This window comes from Larus michahellis, chromosome Z, assembly GCF_964199755.1.
Source record: "Larus michahellis chromosome Z, bLarMic1.1, whole genome shotgun sequence".
NCBI lineage: Eukaryota > Metazoa > Chordata > Aves > Charadriiformes > Laridae > Larus > Larus michahellis.
Genome location: NC_133930.1, coordinates 79269095 through 79288222, shown reverse-complemented (window position 1 = coordinate 79288222; position 19128 = coordinate 79269095). Strand labels below are relative to the sequence as shown.

Here is a 19128-nt window from a genome sequence, read left to right as displayed (position 1 = left end):
GCTTCCAGACAGAGCATTAGCAATGCTGGCTTGTCAGTCAAGATGAAAATGCCTGAAGATATCCACTCGTGCTTCAAACAGATCAGTTGTGGCTAGGTTTATTAAGTGCTGGGTCAAACCTGAGGTCACTTTTTCTGGCTTTTTCTCCACTTTGTTTTTTACTACAGCCTTTCTACAGCACGTAGAAGGTGATTAGACTCATTTGTACAAACCGTGGAATATTACCAGGTTTGAAACACATGAAATTTGAAAGTTCAAGTTCACCAAGAGCCTGGTTTTCAGCTGGTCTTTTACTGTACCTCCTTTTTTTTTGAACTTGGAGTTTGCCAGTGCAAGATGAGCAGGTGTAAACATCCTGTGCCCTGACATTATGGTCACCCAAGGTCCAGTTATCTTGTCATTAGTCACGTAAAAATGTTCAGGGGAAGGTTTTCCAAATAGTCTGATGTTGGCCTGACTCAGCTGCCCCTTTAATTAACTGAGTTTCCCCATTGCTTTAAGAAACACAGAGGGAGGCCACACTGGGTGCATTTAAACTATGCCATTGCCACTGGTGAGGTCGGTGGGAGCAGTCCTGCAGCCCATAACAAGGATAAGATCGCAATCATTATAAGCAAATTAATTCCCAGAGTTTGCACTCTTTTTGAGCCACAATTTCTTGCAAGAGAAAGGAAGGTTTTCCAAATGTGGCTTACTGAAATACTTTCCAATCCTACTAATTTTTTCGAGTCTGCGTGATATTTCACATGTAAAACAAGCCAAGAAACAGGTCAGTTTTATTCAGAAGATCTCTGGATAATATTTATGTTGTTGGTTCTTCTCTTGTTTGTTTGTAGAGACAATGACTGGGATGCCTCAAATTTATCCTTTCCCTCTTCCTCAGATTTAAACAGGGACTGGGGAGCTAATCTGAAGCATGTTGAAATAAAAAAATCCTCACACATTTCCAACAGGTTATCAGGTTTCACAGCGCCTGCTCCCCAACACAAATCATGTTTAGCTCGTCACAGCAATATTGGCTATGCTTCTGAACATGAGCCAGTATTGTCAAGACACTGCCTGGAGAACAGTTGTGGGTTTTTTCCACATGAAATCCCATCCTCAGTGGAAGTCCTGAACCTGCCTAGGGAGAGGAGATAGGCTAGGTGACTCCTCAGAATCCTTTTTAGCCTAATTTTTCAAAATCAAGTCATCTGGCAATGCCTAGGAGTACACCAGGATGGACGCAGATGCTATGCACTGCACAGTTGCTCCATCTCTGCTTACCAGGTGTGTGCACTGATCTGAGAGCTATTATCCCTTTCTCTCCACGGAAAATATCATATCTGGGCACAAAAGACATCAAGTGTGTTGTGAAAGCAGAAACAAACCTAGAACAAAATAGGAAATTCAACTTCTTCTGTATCTTCACTTTGTCAAGTTCATTTGGAAAGGAGGGGTTACTTGCAGCTCTGGGAATTAAAATAACACTCTGTCCCTTGACAGTGAGGAGGGGCACAGGAATTTGCAATGCGGTGTCCTGCAGCTGTATGTCCGGTGGTTCCTAGCTGACAGCATGGCTACAGTCTGGTGTTAGAGCTGCTTTTGTAACCTCAGCTCTGCCGACTGCATGGTGACTCCCAGGCTCTTTCCCAAATATAATTTTTATCTAGAAATAGAAAAATGGAGATAAAAACCTGAAAAGGGAGCCATGCCTATGATGCTATGCTGCGTGGATGACATTAGCGATGGCTTCTTGAGTATAAAGGTCTTAGTCTGTTGTTCATTACTGCATTTTGTTTTATTTTTTTTAAGTTAAACAAAAAAACTTTTTTTGTTTTTTTAAATCAAACTGAACGTGCTGTGAGTACGGGAACAGAGTGGCTGAAAGGTTAGGACAAGGAAGGAGATTTGTAACGTAATATTTAAAACACGACACAAGCGTCTGCAAGTCACACAACATACCAGATTCCTCTGGCGTCTGGCCAGTCACGTGCCATCCCAGCACATGTTAGCAAAGGGGACACTGGCTTATCAAAGAGAAAATGATCCTGCAAACCGGAATGGGGCCAAAGGGAGAGAGAAAGAGAGAGAAAACAAAAAAAAAAAAGTTCAAGTTTATTCAAGGAAGCAGTATAACGCTAATACATTTTATGTGAAAGCAATCAATGTTGAAGTGAATCACATAGTACAGCTTGTGAATCTGGTTCCTTCTTCTGAAAACAAAAAGCACTTTACCCAGGTGATTTTCTTGAGTTCTACGGATTTTCACTGACATTGGTAATATGACCAGGTTTTGATGAAAACATTTTTCAAATGTAGGGAGCAATGGGAGGGACCTAATACCATGTACACGCACCACAGGGTGCTCTGGAGGGACCTGACTGCTAGCACCAGAGATGCTTTCTGCATACTGACATATTTCAGGGTAGGAGAAGGCAACGAGTTCTTAAAAACTGGGTGAGGAAAAAAAAAAAAAAGTCTAGTTCTGAAAAGTTATTTTTCCAGCACAGAGATATAGCAATTTATTCTGAGCGTGAAGTCAAGGTAGGAATTAAATCAGTGCTAAGCTTGACCTTTTGGAATCACGGACTTGTTCTGTTCCTTAACAGAGATACTATTTCTGATTTAATAAATGTAGCACTTGATGTGCCACCAACTTGCCATATTCCAGATCATTTAGATTGTTTTTTTAACTGAGCTGTTTTTTCCCCAGAGCAAATAAATATTTGATTTTCATGTGTGTACTGAAAAATTATTAGTTCTTAGTTTCTCAAACACAAAGTTGGAAGGGGGGAGGATGTTGTTGGTTGTTTTTTTTTTTTTTTAAATCTAGGGTTTAATTAAGAATAGTGAGGCGAGTTATCAAAAATAAATATAACATGGTAGACAGGTTGATAAACTTAACTTCTTTTTCCCCTTAGTACAGAATTTTAGGTTTTCATCTTTGAATAGCCTGTGATAGACATTATGCAGCCAGAACCCCAACCATGCAGAAAGAAAAGGTACAGAGTTCTCTTTGCTCACCACAGGGACACAATATTTCCTTCCTCAGCTTGCTCCATTTTACATTTTTGCTTGAAAGAAAAATTCCCCTTTTTGCAAGAAAACAGCCGAGCACTATTAGTTTCCCTTACATGCATATGGCCCAAATCTGCAAAGTACCAAATGCCTTCTGTGCTGAATGCCATTCAGCTAGCACTGATTTGATCTTACAGAGATCAAGTGGTGCTTATTGAAGGCTGGCGGAAAGCCCAATACCATAGAGTTTCAACGTCCTAAAGTACTGGCGGAGGTAAGCAATGGTATGAGTTAAAGGTGGAATCTGAGGTTACAACATTCAATACCCTGATTTCTATAAATTTGCATTACCATAAAAACAAACAAAACAAGGTAAAATGCTGAATCGGTGGAGCCTATTCCACTTCCCAAAGGATTTAACCTTAAACCATGAAGGAATTATATTCTCCACAATCCTGTTTTCACCTCTGCTTTCTGAGGAGCTCTCTCCTGCTGAAAAAAGCAATGAAATAAAACCTACAACACCACCTTGTCAATAAACACATTACCAAGGACATTCAATTAAAAAAGTTACTGACCTTACATAAATTCTTAACTCCTGGTTAATCCAGACTGTGACACCTAGTTCCAGGGTTATAAATAGTTATGTTACTTCATCAGCTCCCTTTTGGTTGATGTTATGGATTAATGTGCCATGAATATAGCTAACCAGGGTACAGCCATTCCTTTGGATATTTAAAATGCACTTTCAACGTTTGTTTGACATGTCACATGCTGTGACAAAATCCATGATGAAAATCCTTGTGTTTCCATCTGTGTGACAATGAAAACTCTCGTTATGGCCCTGATCCTTCAAGTCCTTAAACACAGTTACAGGACTGGGAAAAGGACACCTGGGTGCAGTTGGCTACAGCCATTTGGGGGAAATTAGAATTAGTGTAGTTTTGACATAAAGAAATTACAGACAAAGCCCCCCCACCCCAACAGTGTGGAATACAGATAATATGCAATCCTTATCTCAATGTGATATTTTTAGTTATAATGGTTATTAATATAGAAAATGCCAATCTTTGCTCAAGCAAATGTCCAAGAAAAAGTCCTGAATTTACTTCGTTATTTGTCCAAAGAGGTGGCAGCAGCCTTGTATATTTGATTTGACACAGATCTTGCTATCTGGAATATAACTCCACGTTTCAGACCTGCACAGTGATGTACTTGGCCAGAATGTAGACCCTGGATGATTTGCCATTACATTAAAAATATTGACAGGTCATTAACTACCGGGTTATCCTCCTTAGCTACACAGGAAAGCACGTACCCCAGAGGAAGATGAAGATTAAGATAAACGAGAGTAAATGAAGGTGGTATCAGCACTGGAGCTGTACTTACATCGATAAGCTGCTGCTGATCCCTCTCGGACATATTGGTCAAGCTGTAGTACTTTCCAGAGAGGTCTCCTTTCAGCCCAGCGAGCGCGGTGACCACGACGTTCTCCACCTCCCTCCGCTCTGCCCTGGTGCAGGCGGGAGGAAGGCTGAGGCCACGGATGCTGCGGCCAGTCCGCACCCGTGACGAGAGGACATAGCGCTCGTCAAATTGACCATGGGTGATCTGAAGGAAGCACATTTCATTAGTTCACACACAGTCCCCAGTGTTGTACTCCACCATTAAAAAAAAAAAAAAAGGCGGCATTTCTACTCAAATATCTCTACTCAAAAAAGAAGGGCATCTTTCTGCCCAGGCAGGATGACCTCTCCATGAGATCACAAATACTCAGGATCCAAGGAGCCCTTCAGAGTTTCAGACACCAGGAGGTTTTAAGGAACAGGAAGTTTCCTTTGCTGAATATATGTGGCAGAGTAACCAGCCAGTCCTTCATGGTCCCAAGGTATCTGCGTGTCTTTTGGAAACACGGATATGGGCAGAGACAGGGGGCCAGGTACAGAAGATCCTTTGAAAGAGGAAAGCCCAAGAAGATGCTAAACCACAGTGTAGCTGAACTATGAAAGAAATATTAAGCAGTAGGTAAGGTCAGATCATGTGTATGTGGGTGTAGTGGAGTCAACTGCTGCTTTCATTCCAACCCTTAGACACATGGTTATCTGTAAGCTCATGAACAGACCCACAGTGCCAAGTGAGACTGTGGCCCAAATGCTTACTACAGTTGGGACTGATCGCCCTGCTAGGTACAAAGTGGGGATGCAGCTGTTCTGCTGTTAGGGCCATGAGTGGCATCCCACTTTCCTTAACCCTAAAATTACTGTCTTTGGAGTTATATCAGGAAAAAATAAAAGTACTATTGCATACAATATCATCACTGTAAGAAGCAGCCCTGAGCCTTGTTGTCTCCTTATTTTATTTCAATCCTACCTTGGATGCATCCAGGTCAGTGTGGTGCTTCATTGTCCGTGGATCATAGCCATTATGTCTCGCTTTAATGACAGGGTCAAAAATCTCAGCAAACACCTATGGAATCAAGAGAATCTAGAAGGAGTCTGCAGCATCATAGAAATGCTTAAATGCACCATCTTAAGCCACAGGAGAAGTCCCCTGGCACAGGCTCCTGGATGACAGACATAAAGGGGGGTATGCAAATGCAGACAGGGGTAAATACGAGAAGAGGGCGTGCTTTTGACCTAGACAGGGCTCTGCAGCTGTTGCTCATCTTCACAACAGTTGCACCTTGCTTAAGTTACAAGCTTAGTCTAGTTACCACAGACAGGTACCGGATGTGGTGGCAACCAGGTTAGGTTTCAGGATGTACTACCAACCAGAACAGACACTCAGAGTCCCCTGGCAGCTTGCTTCTTGTTTTTAGGTCATGCAGGAATAGCCTGTCTTTGCTGTCATGGGATACTAGTTCTTGTTAGAGCCACTTGGTTCAGGTGTGTCAACACCGATCACAACCACACCTTCATGAGGGTGAGAAGCAGTGGCACATCTAAGTGAGTAAACCCAACAACGGGAGCTGATAGTCCAAAATGCCAGATGTCCCAGTCCATCCTTAGCAGCCCAGTGTTTGGGATATTGTTAGGAGACTGTATAATAACAGGTACCATTGTACAGTAGACTGGAGGAAGCAGACCACAGAGGTCAGTAAAAATAAGGATTTTCTTCTTTTTTCCTCATCTCCTTATTCCAGAGTTAAATAAACCTGCCCATCCTAATGCTGTCTGTCTTCAGCTTTCATCGTGATCCAAAAACTGTAGCTTAATGATGTCTGGCACTTCCCAGAAGACATTTTTGTTTCACTGCTGCCTCTGCTGTTCCACAACGTAATTTCCACATTACCTTTATTTTGCATGTCTCAGGGTTGCATAGCTTTGCCATAAACAAAGTTGAGTCATAGGAAGGAGGGCAGCTGCTGGAGGCAGGTGGCAGCTGCTCCCAACCAGGTACATTTTATTAACTTTAGTTGCAGCAGAGTGGGCACCTGTAGTAACGCCTCATGTTCGTGCATTCCTAATGTGGAAGATTAGGGAAAACAGCATCCTTATGCACATGGCCTGCCCTTTATGTACTCTCTGGGATACAATGCATACCCTACTGGTAATCTGTCTTCATCTAAGGAGCTCGTCATGTGAATGACACCATGGAAACTGCACCAAATACAACAGTATTGTGCAAATGTCTTACCTCGTAGGATTCCTCATCACCTGCGACCATGCCCACAGTTTTAATGAAAGGATGGCCGGGATTGTCAACCCCGGTTTGGATGCACTGGTCCAGGGTGTAGCCGTTGGGAGTCATCTTGTCCCTTAGCCTAGAGTAAATGCCTGGTGTGAGGCACTCAGCCATGCAGTTGTTATGTTTGCGGAGATCAGGATAGTCGGCGCTGAAGAGAAGAAGAATCCCAAGCAATTAATGTGGCACCTTGGAAGAGTAATCCCTGCTAGTTTATGAAGCTATTGAAGGGATCATGAGACACAGAGTACACAGCATGCTTTAAAAGTATAATTAGTTCTTGGTTTAACTGTTGCATTGAATTTTAGGAAGGGAGGAAGATTCAGGTCACTGAAAGTACCCCATGCTGCACACTGGTGGGCCATGACATTGACAGGCAATTGCAGCTTTCTGCTACTTGGGGCCATCAGGAAAATGAATCCCAATGAGCTCTGACAGTGTACTAGGCCCCATTAAATCTCTACTGAGACACTAAAAGAGTTCTAACATTGTTGTGTTCAAGTAGGAAGGGAATTAAGTTTAGCTGAAGAAGTTCTTTGTAATTTGGAGCCGAGGTGCTCTCACAGCTTAGTGGACGTCACTGGGATTGATCTATGTCAGCTGGGAAGCTCATTCTTCTACAATATCTGGGTTTGCTTTAATGGCATTGTTATTTACAGAAAGCTGCATGGTGTACTAAGCCAGGGAAAATAAAGATGTTTTGCTTTAGCAAGGCATTTTTGCAACTGTACCTTGTACTGGTGATGATTTGCTTTATGTGCAAGTCCATTATTTCTACAAGAATATATTTTAACTAGAATACTATTCACTACTTAAAAAAAAATATGTTGTCAGATCCATGATCCATATTGTTTTTCACAAGTATGGCCAGCAAAGTCTACCTACAGAGAATAAAGTCTGTAATTAATTTGTAATCATCAGCCAGCCAGTTTGTAACAGTATTAGGAATATTTCAAGTACAGCAGTTATATGGGAGATTTCTTTACTACTTGCATAATGAAAATATTTTCGCATTTCCTAATAATAGAGTACGTACAATCAGCTGGTCCAATAGGCTGAGCTGCAAAGCGTTTGACAGCTGATTAGATAAAATAAGGACTAATTGAGTGCTCTGCCTAAAATTTGAAACATTTCTCAGGCTTGTCATTGTTCAGCAATGGGATTTTTTGAGAGTTGATACTATCGCATATCCCTGCCTTCTGGTCTTGAAGGCCATTGTTGGTGCTACCTAAAACTGGAGTTATTAATAAAGGGGTTTTCAGGTCACACAGCCCATGGACAGACACACAAACGGTGTGACCGCATGAGGACTCTGCAGCTTTGATGGGCATCTTCTTCCTCCAAAGAGTTAAACATTACTTCTAGCCCAGTTAACAGCGCGCTGAGCTCTGCTGACTGCCTAACCCCAGTCCTTACCTTGGAGGGAAGAGCTTACGCTTTTCCTGAACAGCAGCCTTCACATTTTGCTGGTTGAGGAGGTACCCGGTGGTCAGCACCCCTGTGCCTGCGGCTGCAAAGAGTGCAGTGGTTGCACGGCCAGCCAGGAGACGGCAGAAGGTGCCAGCCATTCCTCTCGGAGGATACGGTGTCTGGAAGAGAAGACAGCCCAATGTCAACCTCATACAGTATGAATGACAGGGTAAACCCTCATTTTTAACGGCAGACCTGTAAGGGGGGAAGAAGTTAATTTTTTTTTTTATTGGTTTGCACTTTCATAGTGTGTTTAGAAAAATGGTTATTATGTACATGTATTATTTCTGTACCTGTACCTTAGGTAGAGTTGGAAACCAGTTAAGTTTTTTGGGGCTGTATTGAGGTCACAATTCTAAGCCAAACACCCTGAATATTTTGTTTTAATTACTTATGGCCATAATTGAATCTTTAGCTTGTTTCACAGCAACAACATCTTTTCAGTGGATGAAAAGGTACAGTAAGGTACAGTTACATGTGGTAGGACGTGGCATTGGGTAGGTTGTTCCTTTCAGTGTATAACCTACAGAAACTCTTGTGCCTTTTCCACGGTAGCTTGTTAAGCACTTTGTGCTTTTTTTTCCATATGAGTAAAGTTGGGGTAGGCTTGAATTCATCATCTGCCTCACACCATGGGAAGGGGGATGTGCTAGGGACCTAAAATTTTTATGATGAGGGTGGTGAGGCACTGGCCCAGGTTGCCCAAGAAGTTGTGGATGCCCCATCCCTGGAAGTGTTTAAGGCCATGTTGGTCGGGGCTTTGAGCAACCAGATCTAGCGAAAGATGTCTCTGCCCCCAGCAGGAAGTTTGGACTAGATGATTTTTAAAGGTCCCTTCCTGCCCAAACCATTCTGTGAATCTGTGATTCTATGAATACTCCCTGGTCTGAAATTTCCATGCTCTCTTAATTTTTCCCAGCAGCATGCTCATAGCAGAGCTATGGGTTTGTGATTGTGTCTGGAGTACAGGAGATCTATAAGTCTAGCAGGGAACATGGTATGTTCCATGAAAGTCTGAAGAAGACAATGCACGCTTTTTCTTCCAAGAATCAGAATTTGACTAGTATTGCTGGTGGCTGTGAGTTCCTCAGGGAAATATAACTCCTATTTAAATAAGGACACAAATTGCTGTCATTGACAGAAGCTTATTCTTAAAACTAGACTCTGGTAAATCATGTTTGGGAAATGGGCACAGAAGATGTACAAGAAAACACGAACTTCACCCAGATATGCTGCTTCGGTTGTTTTTTCAAAGTTTTAAAAAATGTAATTGTTTATGTAATCTCTTCACCATTCTTTCAAGGTTAAACTAAGCACGTCAAAGCATTTGGTTTTATTTTCAGTGAACAAGGTGTTCTAATGTCCAGTAATTTTCATGTAGATGTGTGTTAGTTAGCCCCAAACCCTGTAATTATTTGCCTTTTCCACTCCTGTCTTGAGACAAATGCAATGTTGCATCTATATCTTCTCACTTGGTAAAAAGATCTTCTCATCTGCTTGCAGGGTTTTCTTTTGCAAAGCAGCATCTTCTTTGTACCTTAGTCACATATGTGAGACGAGAAACACAGGTGCATTTCAAGTTTGAGAGTCATTTGTTTCATGTCCTTTATCTTGTTTAAACAATTTTATAGATTAATTTTGTTATTCTGTCACCTCCGTGCCTTCAATATGCAACATACATTTATCTAGCTTTCCTTCCAGAGAAAGGTGCTGACTGATTGACAGAAATGTCAATCTTTTTTTCACTGAAAGAATTTCCCTAAAACAGAAATAGGGAGAGACCACACAGAGAAGGCTTCCCCACCCCCCCCATTAGGAATACATTGTGATTTCCTCAGCCATTCCAAGACTCAAGAATTAGTTGTACAGCACTAGAGTATAATGAAATACGTGCTGACACCAGGCTGGGACAGGAGGTGTGTCATCGGCTGTAGCCTTATCTTATCTGGAGTGGCTTCCCTCCATCCATGGATTCGTTTAGGTGAGTTGCAGGACAGGCTTTCATGACTGCAACAGGATTTCTCCCTCCCAAAATGCAGTGGGAGAACGTTTGACTGTAAATCAAAATCAAATATGAGGTTTGTGATGGAGGTTTTTTGTGCTGCTTTCTTTTCTGTGTATTTAGCAGATGGCTCTTGTGACTTTTCACAGTATAGCATCCCCATCCTACACTCTAGAAATATTTGCTTATGACTAATCTGCACAGAACCATTATCGTTATACCAAAGTGTCTGAGAAACAATACATGTATTTTCATAGCAGCTCTATGTATTTATAGTTCTGTTTCACAGATGCCATCTTTACTGCAAGGAATTGGCTGTCAGTCAAAATCCTGTCCTGAAAACGAGAAGCTGTATCAAAATCCCATTGCAGGTGATGACATTATGACTTCAACGACCCCAGGCACTCATCAGCATCTCCACCAGCCTGGATTTTTTGGGAGCTTCTAAATCCTGTGTCACTTTAAGGGACAAATCTGGTCCGTACATCTGATTAAATGAGAGGAATCATGTGCAGTACGTATTTAGAAAGAAGAGTGAGGCACAACAGGGTAATTATAATGGTTCAGAAATAACCAGAGCAGTGCACCCAGTGACTACAGCGTGTACCACAGCTTAACAGGTAAAGCTCGCAGCCTCAGACAGGTCATTATATTTAGCCATGTCACATATCTGCTGGCAAGACTGCACTGTGTTGTTTGCTGTTTTCACATAACCTCTGTTCCTTGTACTAATGCAATGTGACGGGATGGTCCCGTCCCCTGGAACAGCAGCTATTGACTGGCTGCATATTTTTCTACCTTCGAGCCTTTTCCAATGATCAAGGATGCACAATGGATAGAAGCAACATCCCAGCCAGAAAGTTACCCTCTGGATCAGCATGAAGTTGTGTTCTGGGACCGGGAGGTAAGCAGAGCGTGCTCTTTGTGAGGCACTTGGCATTAATTTGTTCTGGAGGAGCTGAAAAGTACACGGCAGCTCTGTGAGGGTGAAGGGTGCTAGAAGCTGCTCTCTGACTTCTTCAGGGGACAAACCATGTTTGCCGAAGTTGTTAAAAGCTAAAGGTTGTTGAGCTGCTGATTCTTGTGTTCTTCACTTTGCCCTTGCAACAGCTATGGGGTAAGAGAGAGCCCGATCCTGAGAGCGGCTGAGGAGAGCAAACCTTCTGCAGGACGTGGTGTGCGAACAATACTCTGGGTGGCTGCAGGTATCACGGCATCCTTGACTTTCAAGCTGAACTATGCTGTTCAGCCTGAGGTATAGGGTTGTAAAAGAAATCACAGCCTGGGAACAGAGAGAAATAAACCACCTGGAAAAAGAAGTAGATGAACCTGGGCGAAAAGGAACCAGTTTGAAAAGGCTGGGAGACTTCCTTGGTAACTCAAACGGTGAAGGCTTTGTGCCATGGCTGATCTGGGCAATACAGGGGTGTTGTACCATACTCCTTCTGCTGAATGAGTATGAGTACCCTCTCCTCACTCCCATTTATGCCTGTTTTTGACTGGATGTGCAGTGCCGAGCTTCGACCCCTAAAGCAGCCCCTCTCAGCATGGACAATTTCATTGTGCCCTTCTGCCTTCTTCAGGCAGCACCAGCGGTTTTCTCAGTCTGATACGCTAAACGGGTCTGTACCTTTGGGACAGAATGACTGACTTTTGGACACCCGATCAAAGGCAGATTTTATGCTCATGAAATTGTTTTCCTTTTTGACCATAGCACAAGTATTTTTCTGTTGGCAATGTTATCTCTCATTGTGGCTGCATGCCTTGTCCCCCAGGACATTCTTGCCTTGTTGGATCACAGAAAAGGTTTTCCTTGCCCTGAGGCAGGCTCTACTTTACCTGACAGATGCTCCTCTAACAGCTCTTAAAAGCCCCCAACACTGGAGATGCCACAGACTGCGTAGGTTAACTACCTAAAAAAAAAAATATTAAAAAAAATCTGAGTAAGATAGACTTTTTTTTTTTGCCTTTTTTTAAAAAAAAATTGTCTAACTACACATCCCTTGTTACAGTTTAAGCCCAGCATTCCTCAGCCTAACATCTCCTTCCCCAAACTGTACAGTTCTGTAAGCAGAAGTTCAGTTTCTGTCTTTACCAGTAAGTGCCTCAGCTTTTTAAACCCAGTCACTCCTGCAGAAAAGGTGACTCTGCTGAGAAGGTGACCTGACAAGCATCAATCATAGCATCACGCGGCTGCTGCCTGCAGGAGCTGGGAGACGACAGCTGGCCTGATCTTCTGCTCCTTACGTAGGACTTCTGACTGCAGCGTGGCATTGCCATCGCAGGGACCATCATTTGTGACTGTCAAATGCAAAGGGTCTAGGGGAACATGAAAGTTAGAATTTCTTATGAGAAGAAAAACATCATCTGGACCGCTGTGGAAAGGTGATTGTAATCCTTTTTATCAAAACGGTGTTAACTCCTAATTTAATAAACAGCTCTTGCCACAAGGGTGGGCTATAGTTCTGAGTATAAATGCATATAATGCTGCAGCACAAGCTGAGCCCATGTTGTGCCTTGCGCAGGTAGTCCACATACAATCAAAATAGCACAAACAGACTTGCACAAAAAAACCTGCTGTACAAGTTCAGCAAACAAAGTTTTTACATAATGAAGGTACATAATGAACAAGGCACTTCATTTGGCAGGAAACGGACCGTTTGGCTTTGTTTTTCAGTTTTTTTTCCTGCTAAAGATACCACGATTTCTAAGTAATGCATTGCTTCAAAACAAACATTTCAGAAAGATCCATTTTGAAAGAGTCTGAACGGAATGATCTCCAACAACAACAACAAAAAATTCTCATCAAAGCAATTTGTCAAATCTGACCTCAAATCATTAACAGATTCAGCTGTGTTTTTCTCCACAGAAAATGTCAACCTGCCCTAACAATAAGTTTGCACCATCACCACCTCTGTGGATTCAGAGAAACGTAATTATTCCAGCCAAAGGTGTCATTAAAGGCGTAAGGTTTTTCTAAGAACACTTTACCAGAAATACCATGCTGTGATTCAGGTTTCGCTGCAGACTGTCATTAGGCTTCCACTGTAAGGATTTCATTTTCGTCAGGGGAGTTTAACCAGTGCACAGCCTGGAAAAACGGAAGCGCACACTTTTCTTTTGCAGGTGTTTCCTAAGGGTCTTCCCTGTGCTCATGATGATAGAAAGCCCATTTTGTCCTAGACATCTATATTGATACCATAGCTTATCTGGGAAGGGGAAAGGTTAATTTTTCAAGATCAGAAGAACTTTTGTGATTATCAGTTTTAACACTTGAAAAGGAATTGAGTGCTTGCCTGTGCTGATCAGGTATGCTGAAAGGAAAACACCCGCATTAGGAAAGCATCCATATTCCATTTAAAACTATCTAGAGAGAAGATAAAGGAGTTCCAAGGGTTAATCAACCTGCGTTAAAAAAAATAAATAAAACCCTTATCTTATTTTTGGCCTGCATTTGTCTGCCTTCTGTTTGAATCACTGGCCTTTGTTATTACTTTTACCAATTTGTTGTAGAAATTTCTACTCATTATTTTTTCCACATGTAACTACTTAATAACTAGCACTTTTTATGGCTCTCCATCAGTTTGTTATCATATTTTTCGAATTTATTAATCACTCTTTAGCTCTTCCCCGAACTCTTTCCATTTTGTTTCATCCCCAACACCTTCCTGATACCGGAATGGTTCTGTCATTCCGGTAATGGTTGTACCAGGTCTCCGAAATGGAAGCAGCAGAGCATCTCCGTGTCTACTAAATAGCTTTTGCATTCGGAAATCGTATCAGACCGTTGGGACTGCCGCGGCTCACCAGGAGTGCACGCCGTGGTCATTGCCTGCCAAGTGCTGGCCCCTTTTGGGAGCCGCAGAGTTCCCTGAGCTGTGGGCAGGGATTGTTGACTGCAGTCCCCGGCGTGGCCTAGGGACCTTCCTGATCGGAGCGGGGCACTATTTCTGATATGGACATGGATATACTTCCAAGTAAGATTATGCGATGGGGTTGTCTGCAATGGCAGGAACCTGGTTATCTTACATCTCTGACAGCCCCATCAATTTTTTATTCTATTACTTTCACTTTCCCTTTAAACTGGAATGCTTCCTAATAAGCAGAGAAGTTTTCTCCTCTGTCGTGGGATTCTGAATGTACTGAAAAAACATCCTTAAATGCTTCCCAATAGTCATTTATGGTTTTCTACTTAAAAAGCGTTTCTCTGCTAAATGGTTTATAACTGCACTAGCCTTGCAGAAGTTTCAAGTTCTTCCAATGCACCACAAGCTACACGTGAATTTGGACTTTATTTTGGTAACACATAAGACAGAATTAGCTGCATCTAAACCTACACTGATTTTTAGTTCTGTGACCACCTCTTCTTCAGTTGTCCAAACAAGATCCAATTTCTATGGTATTGGATGCAACACTTTTTTTGAGGTATAAATCTTAATTATTTTATTTTATTTCATAGATTTTTTTATAGATTATTAATCTTATTTTATATATTTTAATGAGATTCCTAGGATTTATGGCATGAGACCTCAACCACATATCACACAGATGATACTCTGACAGCAATAAGACTGTTTTTCCCAAAATGGAATGGATAGGCACTTTAAGAGTCAGACAGCTTCTTCCTTGCTAATTTGGTGATGTGAGTACATTGTGTAAGAAATATTCAGAGATGTGACTTAAACTGTTTCAGTGTAAGGCTATGACAAAGCTGGAGCACCGTATATATTCTGTGTGCAGATCAGCAGAAGCTGACACATTCAGGAGGCACGGCAGCCCCAGGTGAATTAATGAGAACTGGTATTTTGCAGTGGGGAAACATACGTTAGAGTGGTAGCTCAAGTCCACAGACTAGGACATCGCTGACCTCGTTGCAGGCTGATGGTAATAAGAGCAGGCAGGGAGTATCAGGGAGAGGAGAGCGTGAGCTTCTCAGATCCCTTAGTGGATGGCAGAAATACAAAAAATGGACCTCGGGAGCGCAGTGGTGCCAGGCAGTGCTGTAACAGGGAGGGTGCACCTGCTTCTGCTGCACATGGCGTCACTTGGGTTTGGCTCACCAGCTCTCCAGCGCGAGTGCCAAAGCTGCTGGCTCCCATGCAACAGTCCTATCCAAGTCATTTATCTCCTGCTTTTCCTCACGGTCAGGGCTCATCTGCTCTACTGTCTCTTATAACACGCCTGTCTTCCTTTCCTTCGCAGATAGCATGGTCTTCAGCAGTGCCCACAGCTAGGCATCATTTAACTGGTAAAGGTGGAGGGCAAGATATACATCTCAGCTGGTATCCACCATTAGGTGGATTTTCTACAGGTAAAGTGGCAGGGAAGGTTTTGTTTTTCTTTTTTCTTTTTAGTCAAGTGTGCTGTGAGACACCTCAGTGGCTCCTGGTATTTGAATCTGACGAATGCTTTACAAAATGTTTGGAAGACTTGCCTTGCAGATTTTCCCCTTATTATGTCACTCTGCTCATACTTTGGATACTGGCTTTGCCTCATGATAACTAGTTAAGATGTCTTTTGTATGCCTCCAGGATTACGCATGCCTTTGGCCCAAGGGCAGGGCATGGAGCACAGCTCAGTAGCTCTGAGAGTGGAATTTGTCTCTGGCAGCAAGTCCTTTAAAGTTGCATTTCCAAGGTCATTTGTACTTGTGCTATCACTTGGAGAATGCAAAAATACTGTTGTACAGGAGAGAAGAAACACAGAGTAATTGGCTCAGAAATAGCTGCTGTGTATCCTCCATGCACCAGGTTCCCTCCTACAGTGAAAGGTTTTGATTAATTCCTTACAAGTCGTCTTGGGGATCAATGTCTGCAGTGGTTAATTGTGGGGGGAGTACGTGCATCACTGACTTAAAGTAACAGCCACTCAGCTGTGCAACCTCTGGCGTTAAGAGTCTGCAAAACCAAGGTTTCTTCATTCCCCTCCTCTCACTACATCAGCACCATAAAGGGTAAGCAAATTCAGAGTCAAATTGGCCTTGGCTTCTCCAAAGCAGTATTCCCATATGACTTATGGCCAATGAATCAGCAAAACCTGTCTGAAAGGTCATGATCTCAGAGGTCATAGCTTTTATCTCTCTGCTCTCCCCCAAGACATGCTCAGCTACCTGTAACCAGCTTTCAGGACATTAATATCCTACCAGGACTATATTTTGTTTTTAAAACTGTATTTTAATATATGTGTCACCTACCACGCACAGAAGGCAGAGACAAAAGCCAGCAGCAAGATTTAGGAGGAGTCACTACTGCAAATCTGATGCTGGCCGAGAAACAACCTGAAGGATTGCAAGTGTCATTTAAGGTGGATGGGCTGTTTGTAACCACAGTTTGAACCCCAGGATGAAAAAAAAAATTGGAGAATGCCTATTTCAGGACCTTAAACCAGTTTACCCTCCTGTTCTTGATACGCCTAGATTAAAGCCTCTGTTAAAGGTGAAGGTTCTCTCCAGAGGAAATATGTACAGCAGGTCCCCCACCAACACTAAAAAGGTTCTTCTTTCAAATCAACAACTTAAGAAAGCTCTGACATAGCAAAACTCCCCTTGCTGCTCTGGCCAGAGGCTGCAGAGGGTCTCCAGGATGTTTGATTCACAGCTACCACCGTGCTCAGGCTGCCTCAGCCGTGTCCCACTGCACACTGAGGTCCTGTGATCTGCACGCAGGCGATGCTGCTGCGTCCCTCTCGGGGAACTTCAGAGGAGACCGCATCATCAGAAATGCACAAACCACCTCTTTACCCCTTAAGGAAATTGCAAATTTTACTATAATTTTAATATTTTTTAAAAAATAATGCTTTTGCTATTAATTCTTTGCTTTCTTTAACTACTTTTAAAGAGGAAGTTGTCAGCTCCATTTTTTTCTATGAATGTATTTGAACACAGGTATTGGTTGTCCTGTATTTCACACTGGGCAGCACATGTGCTGTTAGCCAAGGAGGGAAGGAAGGTACAAGGGTTACAGTGACATTTCTAGAAATAGCACTAGATTAAATATTTGAACCATGTCATGGGTGGTATTAATTGCCACACCATGTGATCCTGAGCGACATTTTAGAGGAATGGCAGAGTCATAGCTAAAGTTCACACAGGCTTATAGCCACAGATAACGTATACGTACATCTTAAACTGTTAAGCCGTTTAGCTAACAGTATCACTGCAGTGAGCTGAACTTTCACGTGGTGCAGGGAGAAGGAGGCTGGTCTTTTATATTTGAGAAGTAATTCCTTTGAGTCACCCTTAGCTTGAGCTAAAGCCTACAGATGCCAGTGGAAAGTTTTCTCTGCCCATCTAGGGAAGCTGTTGGCACCTTAGAAACATCTGAAATAAATGTCACAAGTGGCTACATGCATGAGAGACCATTTTTAGATGCCCAGGAAACAGTTTACATTGCTCTTGGTTTGCTGTATCACTCTACAGGTTCAGAGGATAAGACAAAATTAAAACCTTAAGTCTCATGAACCAATATTGGTGGTTTTTTTCAGTTTCTCATAGCTTACCCTGAGCAAGACTCGAACCTTTTTGACTAGTCTGGGTTTAAGGTAGAGTCTCCAGAGTGTGGAAACAGTGGCATTCCAGACATCATTCTAACTGTGCCTTAATCACAGCATGGAATATCTCTACAAAAAATCGAGTAAATTTCAGTTTCTTTCTCCTTGTAATGCCAGAGGTCAGTGAATGGTTATAAAAAGTCTAATAATTTGGAAAAAATTATTAATTATAAATTATAATACATTATATTATTATTAATAAGATTATAATATATTATTGATTAATCTTATTAATTATAGATCTGTGAATAGATTCATATGAATAGCGAAGACATGGAAAAGACTGTGATTCTTCATAGATAGACAACTACCCCTTAGTAACAACATGATTTTTGATTTCTGTCAGCTGGAGGTCTGGCTAGTCAGACCCTACCTGGTGAGACTCAGAAGCCCAAATTCTTGTACCAAAGCCCAACCAAGGTGCAGGGCGTGCTTGCCATTCTGAATCAATCCGATACTATTTTACAGTATGAAACCCTCATCTCTGCAGTACAGAGAGCTACAATCAAAGTCACAAGAAACTTACTGAATGAGAGTTGTTTTCTCTGAACTTCCTACACGTCTGCAAAGGGACTTATTTTTCCCTTACTTGAGCTATTACTGAAGGGTCAGCCTTTGAAGCAGCTGCACAGTGGGCTGACACGTTTTTCCCTGCACCAAGTAGTTATGCGAATCAATAAATTATAACCAAATTACACCACATCCTGTGGTGCTTTGAATTCATTTTTAATAACCCTCGTATTTGAAATGCCACCATTTGGGGCCAGAAAAGCAATATAGGTAGTTAAACTGACCTTGAAGCTGAAGGTAGAGACGTCCTGCTGCCTGCAGCGAGCCCAGAGTAAAGGGAATAACAAGTTGGTGCGCTGACAGGAGCCCAGGTAATATGAGAGAGGGGAAAAGGAGGTGGTGGAAACAAAAATAATTGCTGCAGTGGCCAATCCTGCTTCACTGGGTTACATGAATGACATTTGCACGCACAAGGATGCCCTTGAGGACGTAAGCGGGATGTGGCAGGAGGGGGGCACGTAGCGGTTGGGTGACAGCAACATCATCTTTCAGACACTTCTCAAGGGGAAAGAGCTCACGTCAGCAACTGGTTGGCCAGATGCTTAACTGCAATGAGAGGCACCTCCGCTGATTCACCCCCAAGGACCCATTTAGTGACAGCCAAAAGAGAAAGGTCAAGAGCTGCGTCTGTGCTGAGTTGCCTTGCCTGCCTGAGCAGCTCCTGAGAGAAAGGAGAGCGGGATAAATCCACCTGCACACATCCCAGGTGGAGGCGGGTCAGAGCAGGGAACGGGACCCAGGATGAGCTGAGATCGCTGTGGGCATTTCCCCCCCCATTGCTTTTTAATTCACAACATCAGTTCTTGGCTCTTTGTGAGGCGGAGGGGTCCAGAAATGTGAAATGTCAAAGGAGA

General features: G+C 42.6%; 1 protein-coding gene across 1 annotated transcript in view; it reads right to left on the bottom strand.

The window, feature by feature from the left end:
• Window positions 1-19128, bottom strand: part of CKMT2 (creatine kinase, mitochondrial 2) — a 26928-nt gene extending 7800 nt beyond the window's left edge. Inside the window, exons 1-7 of the mRNA XM_074570635.1 lie at window positions 18499-19128; window positions 11996-12069; window positions 8101-8273; window positions 6637-6835; window positions 5371-5466; window positions 4390-4611; window positions 1945-2030 (exon numbers count right to left, since the gene is read on the bottom strand). Coding sequence (XP_074426736.1) covers window positions 1945-2030; window positions 4390-4611; window positions 5371-5466; window positions 6637-6835; window positions 8101-8252 — 755 coding nt within the window. The 5' untranslated portion in view covers window positions 8253-8273; window positions 11996-12069; window positions 18499-19128. The remainder of the gene's footprint in view (window positions 1-1944; window positions 2031-4389; window positions 4612-5370; window positions 5467-6636; window positions 6836-8100; window positions 8274-11995; window positions 12070-18498) is intronic.